A 24,769-nucleotide genomic window follows, 5' to 3' on the forward strand; every position below is an offset into this window, starting at 1 on the left:
TGGACAGAGCATATTCATAAACTGAATGTTTTATAACTTTCAGCCAAAAGGAAATTGGAAAACAAGTGTGTATGAATCACTACGTTCTTGTAAATTAATTTGCTACGTAAATGAAGTAAAAACTATCAGGGCAGTGTGAAATAAGGTTTGAGAAATAAAGGCTAAGCCCCAAGGACATGAGTTTGTTTTTATTTTTAAACAGGTTTTGAGTTCTTCTTTGAACATTTCAAAGTAAACATTTGTTTTAAACCATGTTTTTTAAAAGAATGGGGTTGTGGCTTAGCGGTAGAGCTATTGTCTCACACATGTGAGACTCTGGGTTTGATCCTCAATGCCACATAAAAATAAATAAGTGAAATAAAGGTGTTGTGTCCAACTACTACTAAAAAATAAAATATTTAAAAAGTTGTTTTTTTTTAAAAATGACTTAAGAGTTTTCCAAGGATGGCATTTTATCAAGTTCAGACTTCTTGAGTTGGAAATTACTATAAATTTTAAAATTTACAGATTATTACAATGAGTGACATGAAAGAAGGATTTTTTTTCCCTGTGGCACTGGGGAAGGAACCCAGGGCCTTGTGCATGCTCAACACTCACTCTACCACTAAGCTACATCCCTAGCCCCAGGATTCACTTTTTTTTTTTTTTTTTTTTTTTTTAGAGAGAGAGAGAGAGAGAGAGAGAGAGAGAGAGAGAGAGAATTTTAAAATATTTATTTTTCAGTTTTCCGGTGGACACAACATCTTTATTTTTATTTTATATGGTGTTGAGGATCGAGCCCAGCCCCGACATGCCAGGCGAGCACGTTACCGCTTGAGCCACATCCCCAGCCCCAGGATTCACTATTACTTGGGCAAATTATCTGAGTATATGAGGATTCTGTTTACTTTTTCTTTAGAAAGAAATGTACAGGGAGGGGATTGTGGCTCAGTGGTAAAGTGCTCGCACTGGGTTCGATCCTCAGCACCCCATAAAAAAATAAAGAAAATAAAGGTATTGTGTCCATCCACAACTAAAAAAAATTATTAAACAAAAAAGAAATGTATGGTGAGAACATTTGTGTTATGAGGTTGCCAGGGGCACACTGTATGTAGGATGTCTGTAATGTTGATGGGGTCAGTAAAAAGGAGTTAACCATACACCTGCAGGAAGATGGCATACATTTTAGAAAAATTTCTATGTAAAATGGGGAAAAGCATTATGTTTCAAAACATTAGCAATGGCCAATAAATACAGGGTGGAAGAAAAATTGTTTTACAAACACAGAACACTAGGAGACTAAAATGCAAACATGTATGTTATCTCTGATTTATAATAGTATTAAGCACAGAAGAAAAGAGTAAAACCAAAGACTGGAAACACTTTTTTTTTTTTTTTCATTTTGGATCTAGGATTTGAAGAGCAGAAGATCACTGAGGAGACTGTGCAGTGGGGATTCCACGTGAGGCATTGTTTCAAATGATCAAGATGTTGGTAGCACCCATGTGATTTCCTCTTTTCTTGATGCAGTTATATTCCTAGATTATGGTTGCTCCAATCTACCGCAATGATTATTGTGATTTTCCTCCTCCTTTTTTATTTACTTATTTATTTTTATGGGTGCATTATAATCTTACATAATAGTTGGGTTCATTGTGACAGATTCATACATGCACATAACATAATTTAATCAATTCCATTTCCCAATGCCTCCCCTTGTCCTTCCATCCTCCCTCTCTCTGATTCCCTCCCTCAACTATACTGGTTTTCCCTTTCTTTCAGGAGATCCATTTTTTTTCTTAAACTTTTCCTCCCTAGCTCTCACATATGAAAGAGAACACTGGAAAACAAGTGTGTATGAATCACACTTGACTTTCTGAATCTGGTTTATTTTGCTCAAAATGATGTTCTCCATCATTTTGAGATTATATATATATATATATATATATATATATATATATATTTATATATATATAAATATATATATATATAAATATATATTATATTCTCCATTTGTTTATCCTATTTGTGATATATATTCACTTGTGATACACACACACACACACACACACATACATATCACAATTTCTTTATCCATTGATCAGTTGATGGACACCTAGGCTGGTTCTATAACTTGTCTATTGTGAATTGTGATGCAATAAATAGTAGGGGTATGCATGCATCACTATCGTATGCTGGCTTTAGTTCTTTTTGAAAAATACTGAGGAATGGTATAGCTGGGTCACATGATGATTCCATTTCTAGTCTTTTGAGGATACTTCCTACTGATTTCCAGATTATTGTCATTTTTAAATTCATAAATGGGGGGAATGAGAGGGAAAGGGAGAGTCAGATTCCTAAGACAAGTGATGAAAGAGACTTGTAGCAGGGACATAAAGCGGGTGCTTATACATACCTGTGTGGAAGGGAACCTGGGATGGATTAACAGAATGGTGAGCAGTATGGGCAACAAGTACACGATTTCTTTGATGGATGTAGGGAAAAAATGGTAATGAAGAGATGCCAGGCCAGGATTCCTACAGGTCTCAACTTTTGGTTGCCAATCAGAACCTTCAGGAGTGGTAAATTGTGAGGTGGTCAGGGAAAATGGAGAGAGAAAGTGGCAGGGAGCAGCTGGCCATTATACTTACAGAATGTTTGTAAATTGGTACCAGTAACTTGAGAACGACTGCAGTGCATATAATTAAATCTCATCTACACTATCCCATCCCCATCCCCTGGGCCTATTCATTTTTTTTTTTTTTTTTTGTACCAGGCAAATGTTCTACCATTGGGCTACATCCCCAACCTTTTAATATTTTATTTGGACATAGAGTCTCACTAGGTTACCAATGCTGAATTCAAACTTGTGATCCTCTTGCCTTAGCCCCTTGAGTCACAGGTGTGCACCATGCCACCCAGTTCCCTTCAGTTTTTGATAACTGCGTTTCTGCTACAGGAACAAGACTTTTTATGCACATATTCTCTTTTGAGAAATTAAGAAAACAAAAGGTAGCTTGAGGGGTGATAAAAGGACCCAAAGAAAACAATCCTAGATATGACTTATTTTCCCAGAATATCTGTTTGTGGAGTGTGAATGAGCTTGTATACACCTGGTCAACAGGTAAAGTCCTGTTGTTTCATGGAGAGGTTTTTCTTAACATTTTCATGTTTTGTGCCACTAACAATAGCACCTTGAAAACAAAGGCCATGGGCGAAGAAGAAGAATCCAGCAAGCTTTGGGGCAATTCAGCACTGTACAGTTTCACCTTTCCTCATGTTAATTCAGATGGCCATGTGCTTTACCTTGGAAAGGTTTATTGCACAACTACCCCAAATTGCAATAAACAATTTTGTGTATTTGCTCATGTCTCCTAGCTGAGTAGATGCAACCTTTCCACATAGTCCTACCAAGCTCCTTCCCTCTTGTTTTTATCTTTATGGTAGATTTCATTATATTGAGTATTCCTTTATTTATTAGGAATTCAGTGTCTTTTTAACTGCTAACATTTTAATCAGAATTATTGTTTTTCTTGAAGTTCTGGTTACAAAAATTTTGAGTAGTTGGTGCCAACCCTATCAGTATTATTTTGAGTGCTGGGGCAGAGAAAAGCACTACCCAGGGAAGATGAGTTAAATACTTGTTTATAAGGAGGAATAATAAAAGAAAAAAGACCTATGGGATCCTCTCTTGCATCTCTTCCTCCAGAAGAATCCAATGACACAAAAGAAAGGAAGATTAATACTTGAAAGCAGCCGCCACAGTGCATGACAAATACTACTAGTGATAACTATTATGGCTTTGACTATTAATAACATTGAGAATACCTGATAGGCAGACTCCTCTCCTACCATAAAGCCTTTTTTTTTTTTTTTTTTTTGTGTGTGTGTGTGTGTGTGTGTCCAGTGGGCAATGTGGGAAGAGGAAGAGAATTCTAGGTTATAGGAAAGATGTGTATGGAAACATTAACCCATTCAGTCTACCCAAAATTTGAATGGGATATCTATGTACCTTCTCTTACTATATTTGTAGCTACAAATAGTCAAAGCCATGATAGTTATCACTAGTAGTACTTGTCATGCACTTGGCGGCTGCTTTCAAGTATTAAACTTCATTCATTCCTATTAAAGGAACTATTTATAGTTCTATAAAGGAACTATTATCCTTTTCCCTTTACAAATAAGGAATTTGAGGGCCAGAAAGTTAAATAAATCGGCCAACAAATGGCACTCAGTTCTCATTCTGCTTGTTTTCTATCTCTAGAAAACCCAGAGATATTTTTGTTTAGCGGCATGGTTATTTTTTGCAAAGGGATTTAACAGTCTCGAGAGCAGGGATTTGCGGTCGCACACATTCTTTAATCTTTAGTGTTCTTGGACGGCAGGGCATTTCTGCAGATCCACTATTGCCGCTCCTTGAAATTTATCTCCGAGCGTATTAAGAACACGCCTCAGAATTTTCACTGGAGTGTCTCCTGGGAAAGGGAGGAACCCTGACAATTCATTTCCTCTCTGCCTAGCTCGACGCTGGAGTTATAAAGTGCACACCGAAGAATGAAAAGCACACAAAGCCGAGGATCCAGGGTGCGGTTTCCACTTCCACAACCCAGACGTTTTGCAAGGTCGTTTTCAAACGGAGCTTCCGTGGACAGCAGCGCCGATGGCCTGAATTCCGCAGCCCACGCTGGCTCCAAAGACGTTGGAAAGGAGGGGTTGAACGTTGACCCTCCATGCCTTTAATCTTCCCCGCCGGCTGGGGAAACAAAGGAAGGGCGAGGCCAAAAATGTGGGGCAGAAGGAAATACGGCGCCCGGGCCCCACAGGGAGAAGTGCGCTGGGTGTTTGAGGGTGGACTCCCAATGTTGGGAGCCCCGCAGCGAGATCGAGTACCCGTCTGACCCCCTCGGGCCGCCGTAGCCGCTGACAAACAAAGACCGGAAGTAGGGTCGGCGGCCGCAGCTGAGGCGTCTCTTCTAGGACCTCGGAGGTTCTGCATCTCGATGGTTCCCTAGGTTCAAGGACTCCAACTCCCCAGGAGCAGAAAAATGGATCAAAAGAAAACGGAATTAAACAGCTCACGTGTGTATAAAGAACGCCACTTAAAATGTATCTAGGTCTAAGTTTCAGCTAACTGGTTGGGGCACGAGTGATTATCATGCTGCTCCTGGCAGAAGACAAGGAAACAGACTTGGAGAAATTTCTCCCTTTCTCAGGTTTCACAGGGACACAGTTGGGCCAGAAACTAGGACTTGTGCCACCATGGCCTGTACCTTTCCATTGCCCAGGCTGTCTGTCATCAGAAATGAACACTAATAAAATCTAAGCTAACGTTTTCAAAATGTTCAAAGCTGACAAAATGGATAGTGAAAGAATTCAGAGACCATGAACACAGGTCCAGTAGGGTGGTTAGTATAAGAAAGCAAAAGGAAGCAACAAAAATGACAGGTGTTGGTGAGGATATGGACTATTTGGAACCCTTGTATATTGCTATGAAACCCCTGTGTAAATCAGTATGGTGATTCCAAAAAAAAAAAAAAAAAAAGTTGAAAATAGAGTTACCTCGTGATTCTCCAGTTCCACTTCTGGGCATAAGCATCAAAGAATTGAAAATGAGGACTTGAACAGATATTTATATACCCTTATTTATAGCAGCACTCTTCACAGTAGTCAAAGATGGAAGCAAACCAAGTGTTCACCAACTGAGAATGGATAAACAAAATGTGGTCTATATATTTAGCCTTAAAAGGAAGGTCACCTGCCGGAGCTGCAACATGGATGAACTTGAAGGACATTATGCTGACTGAAACAAGCCACTTGTAAAAAGACAGGCTGAATTATTTCACTTACATGTGTAACTAGAATAGACAAATTCTCTGGACAAAGTAAAATGGTGGTTACCAGAGGTTGGGGAGAGTAAGGAGTGAAGAGTTAATGTCACAATCAGGGCAGTGGCTCTTTCTAGGAGGGAATATAATCGCTAGGGGAAGAAGGATTAGATATGACTCCCTGACTTGGTGAACACAGCCTTCATTATGGAAAAGCAGTGGTGAACACTTAGGTAACGCTCACAATGTACATCTATGGAGATGCAGCAATAATTCTAAGGTCCAGGATTTGGTTTTACTCTAAGAGTCATATTTAGTTTAAAATTTTAATCCTGCTCTTTCCAACAGGGTGTTAGCCAACGGATGGCACCTGAAGTATGCAATTCAAGTGGAGATGTGTCTTAATGTAAAACATACCCTGTATTTTGAAGACTTAGTGCTAAAAAAGTATAATATATCATTAATAATTTAAAAATATTGATTATGGTTGCAGAGCAAGGCCATTTGTGGACCAAAGCAACTGTGGGTGTCCTTGAGTCACAAATTATAGTAGCAGACATGAGTTTATTAGAAGAGATAGGAAAGGGGAAAAATGGAAAAAGGGAACACTCTCAAGGGAGAAAGTGGGTCCTCTCAGTGAAGAGAGGGATGACACATCTCTTCTGCCCTCCTGTTTTATTGGGAGTCCCAGTGAATTTTCCAGAGCTCTGCCCAGGTCCACCTCTTGATTTTTGACTGCTAGCAGGATTGCATCAAACTTCCAACTCCCTATGGGGGAAGATTTTGCCTCGGTAATGACATGCTAAAGATCTAAGGCAACTCTGAGTCAGCTTGTCCCAATCTGACCAGTTCTAATTGGAACTTGTTCTTACAGATTTTATAGTTGAGGGGTTTTGCTTCTGATTATCCTGTCTCCTTGAGTCCTGGAATCTAGTCTGTTTAAAGGTCACAAAAGTCCCCTCTCTTCAGGGTAATGCGTGTTCTTTTAGTGTATAGGGCAGAGTCTTTTGGGGCTTGCATTCCTGCAGATAACAGGTTGTTTGCTTAGGAATGTAGCATATCCTACTGACTTAAGTCGGGCAGAACCAGAGTGGCCTTAGGCAAATTGCTCTTGAAGTTAAATAAAACATGAAAGTTAATTTTACTTAAAATATGGCTACTAGAAAATAAAAAGTCATGTATTTGCATTCTGTTTCTTTGAGATCACATCATCTTAGTTGTTTTGGTTCTTATCATGGACTAATCAGACTGATAATCAGCAGACACAAGGAACTCTGCACACTTATTGATGCCAGATAGTATATGTGCAGTATCATTTTTGACTTATAAAACATCCTTAAGGCTGGGGTTGTGGCTCAGTGGTAGCGCGCTTGCCTAGCATGCGTGATGCACTGGGTTCGATTCTCAGCACCACATATAAATAAATTTAAAAAAAAAAAGGTCCAACAACAACTACAAAATATTTAAAAAAGATCCTTAGGGAAAAAAAAAAAGATCCTTAAAAGGTAAGTAGTAATATGACTACCCAGTTTTACAGGTGAGGAAACTGAGGCACATGAGCTTGATAAATAACTTGCCTATGTTCACACAGGGACAGGAAAAGCCAGGTGCAGCTCTGGAGTTGACTAATTCTAGACTAGTTTGTGCTTTTAGTCACTACATCAAAACTTTCAGACAGGTTTTCAGGAACCAAAGCCACAGAGCCTTGTTTGGAAACTAGAACACCAGTTTCATTACTTTTGCAGTTCTGGGGCTTAAATCTAGGGTCTTGTGTCTGTTAGACAATGGATCTACCACTGAGCTAAAACCCCAGTCCCCGGTTTTATTAGATGTTCCCTAGAGAATGTTTCCTAGCAAATGAAGGTCCTTTTGTTAAATTGGGAGTTCTAGTCAGAAAACTAAATTCAAGCTGGAAATTTTGCTTAGTTAGAAATGGACTTTTGAGACTGAGGAAATAGCTGACTTAAAGGTTTATTTTATACCAATGTACTTTAGAAGTTGATCCCTCATGTTCCTACATGTTGGGACTTTGTAAAACTGGGTTAGTTTGTAAAAGTATTTGGGTCTTGTAGCCAACTCTGGATTAACCCATGTGCTGCTGTCATATAGATTTTGCTGTTAACATTTTTCCTCATCCCAATAAGGGTACTGTATTACTTTGAGTCCTATGAAAAGGAGAGAGCAGTGCAAGAGATTTATTGGGGGAAATATCTGTGAAGGGAGACAGGGTAAGTGTAGTAGGAGCCAGAGGCTGACTTGCAGTTCTTCTGGGTGCAGAAGAGAGCAAGAGCGTGAGGGTTCAGTTAGGGGCAGTCAATGTGGGACCCAGGCCAAGACTGCCCATGCAGGTCCTGTAGAAAGGAAGGGGCCCTGGTCCCCACCATGCTCAGTCATGCTGGGGGCAACTGAGACAGGGAGGTGTGGGTCTCCCAGATGCTGCAGGGGAAGCTGTCTCTCACCAGGTCCTCACCACAGACCCATATTTTTTAGGAGAAGACTGGGAAGCCCACTCCCATTATGTTTAAGTCAGCTGTTTTCGCTGCTGCAACCAAAAGACCTGTCAAAAACAGTTGGAGGAGAATTGGTAACTTTTCTTATCTTAGAAATATAAACATCTCTGTGAAGCCCCAGTCAAGGTCAGAGGCCTTGTTTACACATTTCTACAAACTACTATACTGGATACATGTTTGTGAAAAACTAGTAAGTGGGTGTCCAGCACCTGGAGTGCTGATTTCTTTCTGGCCTGTGGCCAAGTAAGATAGGGCAACATGAAAATTGTAAGTTTATCTACATTGAACTCTTTTGTAGAGACTCTTTTGCTGACAGTCCTAAAATCAGCCATGGTGAAGATTTCTGGAGAAGCTGAGTTAAGACTTGTGTGGAGAAAGGGGGTGCCACTATAAGAGAAGTTACCAACTGGGCTCCATGGTAACAGCTGGCAGGGGAGGAAAGAAAGGGGAGAAGAAGCTCTCTCCTTCTCAGGTGCTGTCCTTGAAGGGTTAACTTGCCCAGAACAGTGAAAGAAAAAACTGCTTTTATGTGAACTTCTTCAGACTGAACTTCTGAGCCCCTCCCCTTACATGCTGGGTATAAAGTCCTGAAACTACATAAACTCGAGGTTCAGAGGATTAATTGATTATAGCAAAAGCTGTACCCTCTGAATCTGGCTGTAGCCACATAAAACTGTTTCCTGCTATCTTCGGTGGCTTGCCTCATGTGTCCCCTACAACACTAAATCCCCTAGCATCTCAGAAAGTGACTGTATTTGGAGAGCAAAAATGAGGTCACAGGGTGGAGGGTGGAGACACTGGTGTCCTTATACGAAGAGGGATAGGGTAGATGCATACAGAGGAAATCCATGTGAAGACTTAGGGAGAAGATGGACAGCTGCAAACCAAGGAGAGAGGCCTCTGATGGAACCAACCTTGGAAATACCTTCATCTTAGACTTGGAGTCTCCAAAATTGTGAGAAAGTAAATTTCTGATGTTAAAGCTTCCAAGTCTGTTTGATGTGGCAGTGCTTTGCTTTGGCAGCCCTAGAAAACTAGTACAAATGGGCAGAACATCTTCTTTTATTCCTTTAGCTACCCTAAAGAACAGAAATCGAGAAGGAGGCTCCAGTAGACACCTGTACCCTCCGGCCCTGGGTTGCGGGAGGAGGTTGTGGAAGGGACCTCTGGAACCCAGAAGCCTCCTTTATAAGAGGTTCCTAATGTAGTGGCAGTCTTCCCCTCAAAATATGAGTCTGTGGTGAGGACCTGGTTCCTGATGTAGTGGAATTTAACAAATATTAGAAGAGCTTCCAAAGACTTCTTTTTGGGCAAATAGACAGAGTTCCTTGTCTGGCAGTAGCAACACTGTACATTTTCTGGAAGAATATATCAACATCACCAACCCAAATAGGTGGCACTTAAGGCATGTGCAGTCATTTTGACTTTTCCCTCCGTATAATATCTGCCTGGCCTGGCCTCTCCCAGATCTCATTCATTCATCATTAGTTTTTTAATCTGAGAAGATGTTAGTCAAAGGGTATGAAGTTTTATTTAGATGGGATAAATAAATTCTGGAGATTCATTGCACAGTATGGTAACTATAGTTAATATATTTTATACTTGAAAATTGCTAGGAGAGTAGATTTTACGTGTTCTCACAGGTTATTAAAGCATTTAGAAGCTCTAGGAATCCTCTGGAAGGATACATAGTTCCATCTTGTGGCAATGATATGCAAGTGCACCCAAACCTACCCTCTAGGCAGAAATCTGTTCCCGAAATCCTGAAAGAGCCGGAGAAGAAAATCTGACATTGACCTGCACTAAGTGGTTTAAGATCTGCTTAGAAAGGTTGGATGCTAAAGGACTCAGAGAAATCGACTGTTCCCAGAGCAGGTGCTGTGAGTCTAGGGGGTACCTAACAGACAGCTTGGGAGAAATAGCTGTGGACAGATGGATTTTAAAGCCTTAGCTTAAGAGGCAGCTCAGATTGGGATCTATACTGAGGAGTCATCTGCAGGAATGTGGAGGTAGAAGCTCAGGGAGAGAAAGGGGGAAGGAGGGGAAGAGGGGGAGAAGAGAGTATGAAACAGTTGGAGGAACACTGGCATTTAGGGAGTGGGTACAGGAAAATAATGTGATGATGACTAAGGTGCAGACCTAGGGGAAGAGCAATAGGTATCCTGAAACCCAAGAGGAGAAGGTTTCATGGGGAGGGATCAGGGATGTGTCAAATGCTAGCGTGCCTTTGGTGAGAGCAATTTGGGTAGTGAGCTTGGGGAGCTGAGAAGTGGGTGGGGGAAAGAAAGGAGAGCAAATGAATGAGTGAGGATAGTGTTTGAAGCTGGGAGTGGTGGTGCACACCTGTAATCCTAGTGGCTCAGGAGGCTGAGGCAGGAGGATTGTGAGTTCAAAGCCAGCCTTGGCAACTTAGTGAGGCCCTAAGCAACTCAATGAGATTCTGTCTCAACATAAAATATAAAAAAAGGGCTGAGGGGGCTGTGGCTGTGACTCAGTGGTAGCACATTTGCCTGGCATGTGTGAGGCACTGGGTTCGATTCTCAGCACCACATATAAATGGATACAATAAAGGTCTATCAACAACTAAAAAAAAATATTTAAAATATTTTTTAAAAAAGCATGAGGATGCAGTTCAGTTGTTAAGTGTCCCTACATGTAATTCCCAGTACAAAAAAAAAAGGCTTATCTGCAGGCTGTGAATGGAAGAGGTGTGGGACAGGACATCTCTCTTAGGATCGGAGGAACAAGCACATTGACATGAGGGGACCAGGGCTGAAGAAACTGAGATGGGAACAAGTGTGACAGAGTAGCAAAAAGATGAGCAAACTTTGGGCACTTACTGTATGCCAGGCACTGTTCTAAGATATATCTGTATCTATCTGTGTAATTTATTTGATTTCAGTGCTGGGGATTGAACCCAGGGCCTCATGAATGCCAGATAATCATTCTACCACTGAACTACCTTAGCTCCCTGAAATGCACTTTATTTTTATTTTTTTCCTTTTTATTGCATGAAGTAAACATAAAAGTGGGATTCATTGTTACCTATTCATACATGCACACAATCTAAAGTATAATTTGGTCAATTTCATTCCTAGTCACCTACGGGATATTAACTCATTTAATCACATGATAATTCCATGAAGGAGGAAGTTTCACAGATGAGGAAACTGAGGAAAAGGGATCTTAACTCACTTGTTAAGATCAAAACTGGAAGCACTGAAACTATGGTTCAAACCCAGCCTGTCCTACTTGAGAATCCTCAGCCCAAATTAGATATCAGAGGTTTTCAGAGTCCTGGTTTAACAATTGTGTGATTTCTCTGCAGCAGAGCTCAGCAGGCACCACAGGACATCAGGGCTATCATGCAACTGAATGAGAGGGCCAGGGGATGAGTGCATTATAGGAATGAGAAGTTCAATGCAAGGTGCACTCAATTCCTCAGGCACAGTACACTTGGCCTTCAATGTCTACTCGAGGTTATGCTATCTTGATCTGGCCAGGGAGCTTCCCCGACCTCCGTTGCTACTGTAATTCACTCTTCTGTGAATTGCCTGTTCATAATACATGCCTGTTTCCCTTTGCCTTTCTCATTAACTTGTAGGAGTTTTGAAATACATATGGGTAGCAAATCTTTTATTGGTTGTATGTATCACAAAATTTCCTATATGGTTAACTTAATGGTGGCCATACACCAAATTCTTCCTGGATTTCTACCCTCCAGGGCTGCTGGTGTTCCACTACTCAGCCTCCTGAGACCTCTGCAGTCTTAACCTGGTCTCTTTAACTTATCTCTTACCCTTTCCCATCACTTCACCCTGATCCTGGAGCCTGGCCCCAAGCTCTCTTCTTCTAGCTAACATCTCCCTCTATTCTTTCTCTGATCCTAGCTGATGTAAGCTGACCTCTCTGTATATCCCAGTCACCTGTATTCCCCTTATCAAGTGAATTGTCTCGTCTTGCAGCCTTTTACAGCAAGAGGTTCTTTCTTTCATTGTGTCCCTCTTAGTACTTTTTTTGGTTACCTGGACTCTTATTCCTTTCTTGTTTCTTTATTTTCTGGAGAATTACTCTCTTTGTGAGAGGGTTTTAGTTGGATCATCAGCCCCTTTGGCAGCCACAGAGAGAATGATGCAAATAAGGCTGATCAATCAATCTCTCTTCCAGGACTTTGGATCCTGAGTTCAGTGACTGTTAGGAACAGCAAACAAACATGGTTGGAGCTGATTTATCTGAACTTCCGTCCTCCTTGGTAATGAGGCTACTTCATGATTCCTGGTGGCTGGATACTCACTGTGGCCCCTGTGTCACCCCTTCCAAGATGCGTTCTTTCGGGGGCAAGGAGTGGGGAGCTGGGATTAAGTTAGCCAGTGACGGTCTGCTTCTTGCCACTAAAGAATGTCACTGGACCTAGCTCTTCAAGATCACAAGTGTTGAATACACAGGACTGTGTCCTTCTCACTGAACTTGTCCATTGTTTTCTTAGCCTGTGCCTCATACCAGATAAGTTTGAAGTACCATGAAAGTCTTATTCAGGAAGAAATAAAAAAAAGAAATTAAAGTGAGCAATTATGATCACAATGCGTTTATATAGGCTAATCTGCAATATCAAAATACAGATATTCAGAACTTAATTCTCCATTCCTCAGGATCCTTGAGAAAGCACAACTTCATCCTGAAAATCTTTTTTTTTTTTTAAATTTTTTTTAAGAGGAGAGAGAGAGAGAGAGAGAGAGAGAGAGAGAGAGAGAGAGAGAATTTTTAAATATTTATTTCTTAGTTTTCGGTGGACACAACATCTTTGTTAGTATGTGGTGCTGAAGATCAAACCCAGGCCGCATGCATGCCAGGCGAGCGCGCTACCGCTTGTGCCACATCCCCAGCCCCAAATCCTGAAAATCTTAATGTTAAGTTCGGGACCCCCAAAAGACCACCAGAGACCAAGATCTATGTAAGTAGCAAAGAGGCGTTTATTGCGAGCTAGCTCTGTCCTCTGCTCACACAGCAACTGGTGATGCTGAGAGGCCCCAAGCCCAGGGTTTGCAGCAGTTTTATACACTCATTGGGGAAGGCAGGGACTTCACATACATCAAAGCATCTCTTAGCAAATCATCACACACCATGGGAAAATCATAAAACAACTCTAAAACATGATTAGCACATTCACTGGCGGGAACAAGTTGGGTAGGGGTGATTGGTTAGTACAAGAGGGGGATTCATTTGGACTGATTGGTTTAAGCCACGAGGAGTGTACGTGCTAAACTACATGGTTTCCTGACATGTTTTCAGCCACCATAAACTACTGGGAGGGTCATCTGGCATCCCAGGTATTTTTCCTGTCTCATGGTGATTGGTGGTTGCTAGGGGGTTGCTATGGGTCCTCACCTAGCCTAACTGTGTCAGGGACACCTGGTGCTGCAGATCTCTCCTGTTATTTGTAGATAAACAACTCAGCAGGGTGGGTATGTGCCTAGGAGTGCTCTGTCGGTTTTTCCAAGGACAAGGGTCACACCCCCTTCCTTGGACAGGCTTTGCTCTGAGGTAGAGGCTGGTTTTTCAAAAATGGAGTCACATCAAGTTTCTTATTTTCTTATGGCAGCCTGAGAAATCTACTATAGGATGTAAGAGAACAACAGAAGCTGAACGTGAAACCCGAGTTTGAGATGAAGCTAGATCCTCTGCTTCACCAACTTCTTTCTGGGTTCTGCAAATTTGAAGACTAAAATCCATGGACAATAGTGGAAGGGAAGAGCAATGGAGTAGGATTGATTTAAGCCAGAAGAAAAGCAAGAACTCCTGCAAGGTGAGAGGGGAAGTGATAGCAAATTTTGCACCTAAATGTACTAGTCTAAGGGCTTATATAGCCTCTAGGTAGGGGCACTGATCAAAATCCATGCTAAATATGTACTGGAAAAGTTTTAAGACTACTGGTTAAAATCCATGTTAAACAGGTATTGAAATGTACCAAGCGTCTTGGCTTGGCCCACCTGTGAACTTCTAACTGGTTGTGTCACTTTGCCCTTGAGTTTGAACTTTCCCATAATTTTCATTTGAGTCTACACTCACTTCCATGTCCCCACACCAGGACAAAGGAGTTGGCTGGTATGTTCGAATGTTTCTACAGGTTAATCTCATGATCTTTAAATTTTGAAAAAACCTTAACTAGAGATCCATTACATTAAAAAAGCCTTAATTGGGACCCATTAACTATACCATCTTATTCAAAAGGATATGAACAAGTTATCAAAAGCTCTGAAGATCACTGATCCTCCAAAGCCTGAGAGTCACAGTTTGGAGGTTTTATAACTCATGGTGGAGCCAGAGAGAAGGGGAGTGATAGGCACCTTCATCATTACAGTCTCTGAGGCTGCTCACCCAGACCCACTCACCCAGCAGGAAGAGCATCTACTTGAAGGTTATATATGGGGCAGAGCCTGATGTCCTCCTGTAAACAGCCAAGAGTGCAACATGAGGATATGAATGACGTGGGAGAATAATTGTAAAAAGGAAAACCAGAGGGATTTTGAGTTGTCCTGCTTGCCAGTGGGGCCCAGGGCTCAGAATGGGAGGAGGAACCGCTATCTATAGAGCTCTCCTGCTGAGGGGGCTAGTAATCCAGTATGTAATCTGGTCCAGTATGGTCTCTGAATATTTCAGTGAAACACCAGCTGCAAGGGTGCTGAGGTCTGAGCAATGATTCAAGGAAAGGGAGACGCCATCGTGACTTCACCAAGAGTCAGACGCCTTACCTGGAAAAGTTCCAACCCAGGTGAGAGGAGTCAGCCTGCATTTTTTGCTTTCCGGCCACAAGAGGGCGCCTTGGGAGCTGCCACACCGTGTCTAGAGGGCTCCCCCACCCCCACCCAGGCCTGGCTAATGAGATGGGTATGAACAGAGGATCTGTAGGTGGGTCAGGCGGACTAAGTAGAGGAAGTGAAACATGGGGCCTAACTGGAAATTTAGCATATGACCATGGATACAGGGCAAGAAGTAGATCTGAGCTGTAAGAGAGCAAAGAAGGGTATGGAGAAAGGAATATCACTGATTGGATTGCAGGCTGGTCCTGGGCCTGGCTACTCTGGGAATCCAGGCAGTGATTGACAGCACTGAAAGTACCCTCTGACCTTTGTATTTGCGGTTATGCATCTGTCAATTCAACCTATTGTGGATCGGAAATACTTGGAACAAAAAGTGTCTTTACTGAACACATACAGATCTTTCCCCCTTATCCTTATCCCGCAAACAATGTAGTATAACAATTACTTTGATAGCATTTGTAACTCTTCCTCAGGTGAGACACAGGGAGTTGCTTTTTCTTATAGCAGACTGAGGATTCAGAATGTTCTAGTCTATCTGAAGCCACTTGGACCTTGGGTCCCCATTGACTGGGTGACGGCTGTAGAAGGTGAGTGCTGCGACCAGCGAGGCCAATTAAGCAGGTTCCAAGAAGGGCTATGGGGGATTAGAAAAATAAAGACTCACCGACGCAGGTTTTGAAGATAAAATTGCTGGGATCAGGTGGAGTGCTAATGGAGAAGCAGATCTAAAAGAGTTACTCCAGCAATCTTTATTTATATATGTCTCATTATCAGGTTAAAGACTATGCAGGCATTATTTTTCATACTCAGAAAGTTAGAGGGCTAGAAACATTTATGTAGCTTTTCCACAGTTGTATTTTACAGTAGCAATGTGTAATGTTAGGAGCTTTGTGTAGCTCTTGAGAAAGTCCATTGTTTAAAGTTACTGTTAAGCAGCAGCTTTGGAATTAGTGGAACTGGTGAAACTTTGTGGTTGCCTAACAGGAGAGTTCCTCTATTCCCAGGAACCATGTGCCTGAGATCAAGGTCCAGGTTGATAAGACTCTGCCTCAGAGCCTCCTCATGGAGGGCATTGCCACAGCAGCTAGGCATCCTGCATCCTTGCATAGGAACATTCCCAGGCGCTAGGCACTGCTCTCCCATCCTCTGTCACCGCTCTCCCCAGCGAGGACAGGGATGATGGTGGAAGTAGATTGGATGGGACTCCTGATGGAGTGGGCATGGTGGGTAAGGAAAAAGAGAGCTGAGAAGTTAGTTCTGGTTCCCAGGAGAAGTGTGGACTGAAGATATAACTTTGGGACTCTTCAGCAGATTCATTGGTCAGCTCTTTTGATGAATTTTTCTGTGAAGCAAAGAAAGAAATGGAGGGAAAACTGGAGGGAAGGTGTTGCTATGAGAAGTTTTGCTTTATTTAAAAGGGGAGAGACTATAACATGGTTATATTCTAGCAATGTTGGAGAGATACAGGAGAACCAGGTCAATAAGGTCCTTGAGTAGGAGAAAGAGGATGAGGTCCAGAGCACATGGGGAAGGATAGTTCTTCTGTAGGAGGAAAGACATTTCCCCTGGTGAAATAAGTGCAGGGAAGAGAAATGGGTACCTATACCATTGGGATCATGGATTCAGTGATGTGAATTGGGGTGTTTAGTTCGATGAGTCATTTTTTTTTCTCAATGAAGTGCTAGAGTCTCTTCTTTCTTCTGTATTTGGGTTCAAAACTTTGCTCTACTATAAGGGGCTTGTTGACACATATTAGATTTGCCCTGAACTAGTGCTTTTCCTAGAACATATTCTCGTGGGAACTGTTTATTCCCTCTGTGTGTATGTGTAATCTCATTAATAAAAACCAAATCATTTATGAGAAAATTCTACTGGCACAGTGAGCTTTGCGAGCGGTTTTACACTTGGGGGTGGCTTCAGGTGTACCCAGTGGGAATTCTAGTCCTTTTACCCACTCTGCCCAAAGACCAGTGATTCTGAGCTCTTATTTTATGGCTAGTTTTATGTTCAGGATGACATCAGTTACATCAAGGGCAATTGCTGAATTTTCAAAAGAAATTAATTTTAAATCATCTTCCTTTAGAAATGAAAATGGGCCACACATCTCCTTAAAAAGGTTGGTGGAAACATGAGTTGTTTGTTGAGTGGTGTGAGGATGGCCTTAGGCCTGAACCTAAGCAATCCATTTTAAAAACTCCAGTTTGAAACCTGCAGTCTCACCAGGCATGCCTAATGGAGCCCTCCAGTAAGTCACCTCTCCCCACTCTGATAAACTCATAGTGAAGCCTCTGGCAGGCTGTCCTCCAAGATAAGGAGGACAGTCTCACACCCAACTGGTTAGGAGCATTCTTTTGATACCTCTGAAATCTGACTCCCTCCAGGAAGTTTTCCCTGAGTTTCTGAATGTCTCTGTGTCCCTCTCCCCCTCCACCTGGATGCCTGGCCAAGACTTTGTTTATTGAGGCTTCCTTCTCCTTGTCCACCCCTTCATCTTTTCTTTGGATCAGATCCTTTCAGTCACAGGTTGGATCAGATTCATTCCAGTCTTCCTTAGCCCATCCTGCTTATGTTGATTTTGGTTTCCTCTTTGATTCACAATGTTTATGCTATTTCTTTTTATTTGTTCAAGGTCTTATCATATTTTGAAGGATCAATGGCTGTATTTTTCTCTCTTAACTATTTTGATTTTCTTCCCTGCAACTCTCTACTGTTCAAATGGGGCTCTTTCTTTCCTCTGGTTTCTTGTAGACTAAGGAATTAATTTCTCAGGGTTTTTTTTTTTTTTTGCCATGCTGGGGATTGAACTCAGTGCCTGTGCATGGGAGGCAAGCACTCTACCAGCTGAGCTATATCCCCAGCCCAATTTCTCAGTTTTTGGTATTCAAATTGAACCCAAAGTATTAAAACAAAAACAAAAACAAAACCAGAGATGTAACCTTTAAATTCAGACTTTCAAGAAAGAGAAGCCTCTTGACTCAGAATTTGGAAGTTCGCTTCTGACTACTTAACAGCTGGGAGGACTGAATTTGGAGTAATCCAGAGTGGGAGGCTGAGGGCATGTTATAAAGAGAGTTCTTTCCATGTAGGAAAGAAGAACACAACCATGGTAGAAAAGGCTCAGTAGAAAGGTCAGCTGTGAGGGTTCTGCTCTACCCTTGGGCATTAAACCTGCGGATGGCAGAGGTGACTCAATTGAAAAAACACACTCAGATGGACTTGGAGGGAGTCCAAGAACATCAAGGCTGATTCCTGCTTCCTTGGGAGTGCGCCTGGAGAGAGGAGGCCTCTCAAATAAGCTCTGGCTGCGTGTAGTTCAGGGCCAATGTATATGGGAAAGATTGAGTTGCTGAAGTGGAGGACCATGTCTCACAGGGAGCAAGGAAAACAGGTACAGAAGTGTTGGGTTTTACAGATTTCCGGGGCTTGACAGCCAGTGAGGTCATGGCCTCATCTGTGGACATCAGCAGTGGATGCTAGAACAAGGTCCACAGGACTGGGTGGTCTAAGCCATGCTGGAGACATTCCAAGGTCCATATGCCCAAGGGTGAACCATTATTTCAGTTGGGTACCAAGAATTTCAGATGAATCAAATGCTTGGGGAAGGGGCAGAATGAATGATTCAGTCAACTCACATTTTTATAGCCAGTTCACAGTTTGAAAACATCTTTCTCTGCTGGGCCAGGCAAGGGGAGTATTGTGGGTGAGGTTTTAAAGACTGGACCATGGAGAGTTTAGGAGGTGAACAGTCAGAGTGAACTCAGTGGCAAGTCTCCTGTCTCCAAATCCACCATCTGGATTTGCACTGCCTTTTGCACTGTTTTCCTGGGACCTTGTTGGTGACATTGGCGATGATTTCTAAAGTTCAACTCTCTTATGTGACTACTGAGGAGTCCCCAATTTACCTTCAGCCCTGGCTTTCTGTCTTCCATTCCATGGCACTGTGAGGGGCTGGGCCAGCCCACTGTGCTCCACGAGGCAGAGGTAAGGGGCTCTGTCCTCAGGGGGGACTCCCACCACCACCCAGGACTGGTAAGTACCATTTCCACTGGGAAGAATCTCTCCCCCTGCTTTAGTTTCCTGCACTTTGCCGGCCCGAGTCCAGCGCAAACCGATTCTTTGTGGGTAGAAGTCATAAGCCAGGCATTTGAGTGTTCTGTTTCTTCCCGGGGCCACATGGCTGGTGACTGACACAGAGGGAGGATCTGTGGAGGGACAGGAGATGGACACTGAGGGCTTGAGGTAGACTTTTCCCTTGTCATGTCCCTTCCATCCCCAAACCCTCAGATGTCGCTATCAGCAGATCTCTAAGCTGTGCGCCCACCTCCCCTAAGAAATCTTTAAGAAGATCAGGGAAGATTGAGGCTCTCTGTTGGGTCATGGAATGTCTACTCTGATACCCTTCTTCCTTCCCCACTGTGTATTGACTTATGATAGCAACAAGTTGTGAATTTGTGAATTCCCTATATGTTTCCCTGGTGTGCCCAAATCTCAAAAAGTGTTCGTAGCTCCTTTCTTCTCTAGTCTTGACCCAGCTCCTTGGCTCTTCCTGTGTCTCTATCAAACTCCTCTGTGCTCTGTTGCGCTCTTCTCTCTCCCTACCTCTCCAATCAAAGCCTCAGTTGTGGCACTTAGTTCTGTTCACACTTTCCTGTCCTTCCAAGCTGGACATCTCTCCACAAACAAGAGGCATCAGGAGTAGAAAAAAGTGTTCATGGGATTTGAACTCTGAAATATGGAATTTGAAACCTGATTCTGTCTGTTATGGCTAGTATTAACTTAGCCTTTTTGAACCCCAATTTCTTTATCTGTGAAATAGGGGGTTATTTAGAGAAGGTTACCATCAAGACAGTGGTTTTCCTGGCTCCTCCCACTTGAAATTTGGATAAATGTTGTTTTTGGATCTCATCTCTTATCCTCCCAGGGAAGGAATGAATTCTAGGAAGTGAAAAGTGGGGGACCAAAGGATTCCCAGGGGTGGATGAAAGCAGTCTGAGATGACCCCCTGAGCTCCCAGCCTGAGATCATCTTGGTCTTTCTCAGCTCAGTACTGGGAGTAGGTCCCAGGAAGCTTCTGAGTACCTTGTTGGTCCAGGTGAGTCCTGCTGTGCTTCAGGTATCTCTGCAGTATCTCAGGACACTCCTGCTCCAGGTATGCCTTGGCCCGCTGCACAAAGACCTTTTCTGCTTCCCACTTCTTCTTGGTGTTCAGGGCTGCTGGGTCCAAGGGGACCCAGGCTGGGATTTCTTTGTTGAATTCAATGAAGTCCTGTCCATCATAGGCATACCTCCAGAATGCCCCACTGCTTCTGTTATTCTGGATCTCACAGCCGAACATTCCCTGAAAGGTGTGAGACCCTGAAGCCTCCCCCAAACCCACAGGGAGCCAATCAGCCTGGTACCAATTCCAGCTGAATGATTCTCATTCCTGCACACTTTGCAACCAAATAGGAAGAAAACTTTTGGATCTCTCCTTTCCTCTCAGTTCTAGGTAGAGTTCATCTGCCCACATAAGAAAACATAATTTGATCCCTTTCCCCCTTTTTTCCAGAGCGGTTGGTATCTTTTTTTTTCTGAGTTTTTAAAGCTTCAACCCCTTTGTGCACAACGACTCTCAGAAACTGACCTTCTTAGGGAAAGTTCAGTCTGAATAGCTCTGAGAGTGCAAATCCCAGATCTCTCCTCACCACACTGGCCTGTTCATGAGATTGAGTCTTATCTCTCTATGCTTTTCATATCTCTGAAACGGCAATGACAGCAGTGCTATTTTAGGAGGTTATTGAAAGTCAGATGTATTGATATCTGGGCCTGGCACATAATAAGTGCCCAATAAAAAGATAGCCACCAAGACCTTCTAATATTGTGCTCATATTTTTCTCTTTTCTTCCTCTTTTCTTATATTTACTTACTTCAACATTTCTATTACAGTCTTCCGGTGTCCTTCCTGCTCCTATTTGGGACACACCAGCCCAGGCCATTTTCCTTACCAAGACTTTCCATGCCAAATCCTTCAGATTTATACTTAACTCTTGCCTCCTTTTGAAAACCTTCAGATTTCAGGTGGCTTCTTGGAGATTTTTTTTTTTTTAACTCAGAAGCCCAGCCTTGATATCCGGTCTTATATAATTATCTGACATCTGCAGTTTATCAAGTCTGATTGGTTGCCTTGGTGGGTAGACTGTGAAGTTTTTATCCTGACCCTATCACGTAACTCATGAAACTCAACATTCATGAAACTCTAACAGCCTGTGGTTTTGAACCCAGCACTTTCTGAGCTGTCAGTATGGACCACGAGTTTGTTGTGTTTGGTATTTTCTCTCTCTTCATTTAACATACTTCAGGTGAGCAAATAGTATTGGCTGCACCTTGTCCTAGGCCCTGGGGCTGCAGGGGAGAGCAAAACACATGCTGCCTCCTTCATGGAATTGATGTAGGTAAGTTTTCCAGAACCTCATGGAGGCAGGTCTCAATCTTCCAGATAATTAAAAAACTTGCTCACTGTCAAGCAGCAACTGATGGAAGAATGTACCACGTGAACTCAGCTCTGACTGACTCCAAGGTTACTCACCGTCCACTCAACATCCCTGTACAGGGGTGAGCCTCACTTCCTGTGTGAGCTGAGGCCTGGAGCAAGGATGGGAGGCCATATGGAAGGAGGACACTATGGGAGGGGGCATTAGGTCCAGATGTGTCTGTGTATTTCTATTTGTGCCTCTTGCTCCACCTTTGGGGGAGGGACTATCTTCAACTGTTGGCCCCTTTCCACTCACACTTATAGGGCTGCCTCTTGAGCTAAGACCCTCCCCGTGGCCTGCATTTCACTGACCTCTGCTGTCCTTGTGGTAGTCCATGATGTCTTTCAGGGTCACCAGGAAGATTTCCTCCCGGGCCTTCTGAAGTTGGCTCTCCTTCTCCCAGTCCTCCATTCCTTCTACTTGGCTCCATGGTCCCAGGGGCTCTGCTTTCCTGCCCTCACTATCGTAGTGGAAGAAGGCCTGGTCATTGAGGAAGGCAGTGGCCTGAAACCTGGGGAGGCCTTTACGAGGCCTGGACACCCCAGTGTAGAGAAAGGTCAGAGAATAAGGACCTGAAAAAGATGAGAAGACTCAGAGGGGTGGGGTCCATGCATGGGGACACCCACTGTGCACCAGAAAGAAGACCTGTCCCTGAGGCCTCTGTCCCTGAGGTCTCGTCCCAGCTCTCTCAGTCCTGCTGTCAGTCTCACACTACTGGAAGTTTGAGCAAGCGAGTGGACTCGGCTCTCATTCTGGGACTGACTTTTCATGTGTCTTCGCTACATTGTTCCTCTGCTTGGCATGTAAGATAATATTTCTCAACCTTCTTGTGGGTATATTGGGACCATGTGGCTGAGTTCTGGCAAAAGAGAAAAATGAGGTGACCTCATTCTTCTGGTCCTATGAGCTGGCTTGCACCTTCTCTCTTCCCTTTAGGCAATGACTATGGAGACCGACCAGCCTGGATCCCTGCGTCACCTTATGGAGGAGAGGAAAGTGGCCTGATATGCACTGCACTTGATGGTAACCTGACAAATACATATAGTTAGAAAATATGGGAAGGAGAATTTACTAGAAAATCCAAGAAATGACCCAGGATGGGTCAGTACAGGGCAAGACTACAATCAGTCTCAGAATTCTGAGGGATATACCTGCATTTTGATACCAAGCAGCAACTCGAAGAGGGGGACATTTCCATAATGAATTCCATAATTGGTTCATGAGATAGTTCACGTGGATTTTAATAATGTTGGGGTCATATGGCAGATTCCTAATTAGTTTATAATAAACATGATTAACATTTAAATAAGTTGTGGTGGTAAAACCTCAGTGGAGACCCCAGAAAAGTAGAGTGACTGCCATGTCTACCCAGAAAGCCACCAACATCAGCTTGCAGGTGTAGAAAGCACCACTACGGTGTTGAATATAACACAGAGGGGTAGGGCAGTCTAGGATTTGGGAACTCACCTGTCATAGCAGTGTGCACAAGATGCTAGAGTTGGAACTTTGGGATTTAATGTCTGCCCTTCTGGGTTTGGTCTTCTTTTAGGCCAATGGCTCCTTTCTACTCTCCTATCCCTCCCATTTGGAGTGGGAATATATACCCTGTCTTCCCCATAATTGTATATCATAAATAGTAACTTGCTTTGATTTTAAGGATTCAAAGCTTCAAGGAGTTTGCCTTGAGTCTCCATTGAGACTTTGGATTTTGAATTAATGCTGGATGAGTTAAGACTTTGGGACTTCTAGGGATGAATGATTACATATTTTACAATATGAGAAGGACATGAACTCTTGGGAGTTAGGGATGGAAAGTTAAGAAGAGAGAGAAAAACTAGACATAATCTGTATTCCCTTTTCTTTTGCTATGTGATGCTTTGTGTTGCCTCAGACCCTGCCAGCAAGAAGGTCACTCTCAGATTAGGCCCCTTAGAACCATCTACCTCCAGAACCATGAGCCAAAATAAATCCTTTTTCTTTATAAAGTTAACCCACCTCTACTGTTTCATTACAGTAATGAAAAAGATGACTAAGTACATCAGTAGACCCTGAGTAAAGCAGATTATTCTCCATAATGTGGGTAGGTCTCATCCAACTGGTTGAAGGCCTCAAGAGAAAAGACTGACTCCTCCCTCCCCGCCAAAGAAGAAAGAATCTAGTCTCTGGACTATGTTTGGATTCAAGACTGCAATGTTAACTCTTTCCTGAGTCTCCAACCTGCTACCTGTTCTGCAGATTTTAGGATAAGCCAGACCCTACAACTGTGTACCCCATTCTTTAAAATAAAATTCTTCCCCCCATTAAAAAATCTGTTTATCTATCTATCTATGTATCTGTCATTTATCTATTATCCATCCATCCCTCCATCCTATTGTGTCTCTCTGACTAACCTGGATTTTGGTATAGAATGTGCTTAACATTCTAAACATGATTGTTATAAAACAAACAAAAAACTATTTGACAATTTGTGACTGCAAGGATTTTTAAACTTGCACAGGTTAAAAGCCCATAGCTCATCTCTCTTCATCCTGATGCCATGAATAGCCTCATTCCCTGTTGTAGAATCGACCCTGGATTTCCCTGAGTGTCCCCACCTGTTCTCCCGTCCCAGCCCCTTGCCTTCTAGACTCATGGTTGGGTGAGGACCTGGGTTTCCTTTAGCTAACTGCCTTCTTGCTTGCCCCTGGGGAGCCCCCCCCCTTCTCTCTCTCTCTTTCTCTCTCTCTCTCCTCTCTCTTTGAGTCAGGCAGGTGTGCCTATCCACTGGAAGGAAGGAAGGAACAAGATTAGAAGCAGCTCTCTCTGTGTGGGTTTCTGCCTCATTCTGCCATTTAATCCCAGGAAAGTCACTTTGCCTTTTCTATGTCTTAGTTTTTTTTTCACTTAGGTTTTAGATTCAGAATCTTTACAGTCTTAATGAGCAGGAGTCCAGAGGCCCCTTGAATGCTTCTAGAAGTGTGAGCTGAGTTAGTTGATGGTCTTGCACATCCATGACTATGATGTGCCTGGGAATCCCAGCCACAGGGGGCTCTTCTCCCTGCCATTCTGTCTTGTTCTTTGCCTTCCCACCATTCTTCTCCCTCACCTATCCCTTGCTTTCTCACTCACCAGCTTGGGTCTCCTGG

At 42.9% G+C, this 24,769-nt stretch overlaps 1 protein-coding gene and 1 long non-coding RNA gene across 2 annotated transcripts; one reads left to right on the forward strand and one right to left on the reverse strand.

Annotated features, from left to right (window-relative positions):
* The first annotated feature begins 4,814 nt into the window (after window positions 1-4,814).
* Window positions 4,815-23,936, forward strand: LOC143385221 (uncharacterized). The gene is made up of 5 exons (XR_013089447.1): window positions 4,815-5,058; window positions 13,914-14,117; window positions 14,972-15,083; window positions 22,581-22,667; window positions 23,659-23,936. It is a non-coding gene; the product is annotated as an uncharacterized LOC143385221 (long non-coding RNA).
* Window positions 18,386-22,414, reverse strand: Azgp1 (alpha-2-glycoprotein 1, zinc-binding). Its single transcript, XM_076840847.1, has 4 exons — window positions 22,360-22,414; window positions 21,956-22,216; window positions 20,212-20,487; window positions 18,386-19,334 (listed from the first exon to the last, which is right to left on the reverse strand). Exons 1-4 carry the CDS (start codon window positions 22,412-22,414, stop codon window positions 19,012-19,014), a joined length of 915 nt encoding a protein of 304 aa, XP_076696962.1. The 3' UTR covers window positions 18,386-19,011.
* Window positions 23,937-24,769: the final 833 nt, after the last annotated feature.

This window comes from Callospermophilus lateralis, chromosome 19 (genome assembly GCF_048772815.1).
Source record: "Callospermophilus lateralis isolate mCalLat2 chromosome 19, mCalLat2.hap1, whole genome shotgun sequence".
In the NCBI taxonomy this organism is placed as follows: domain Eukaryota; kingdom Metazoa; phylum Chordata; class Mammalia; order Rodentia; family Sciuridae; genus Callospermophilus; species Callospermophilus lateralis.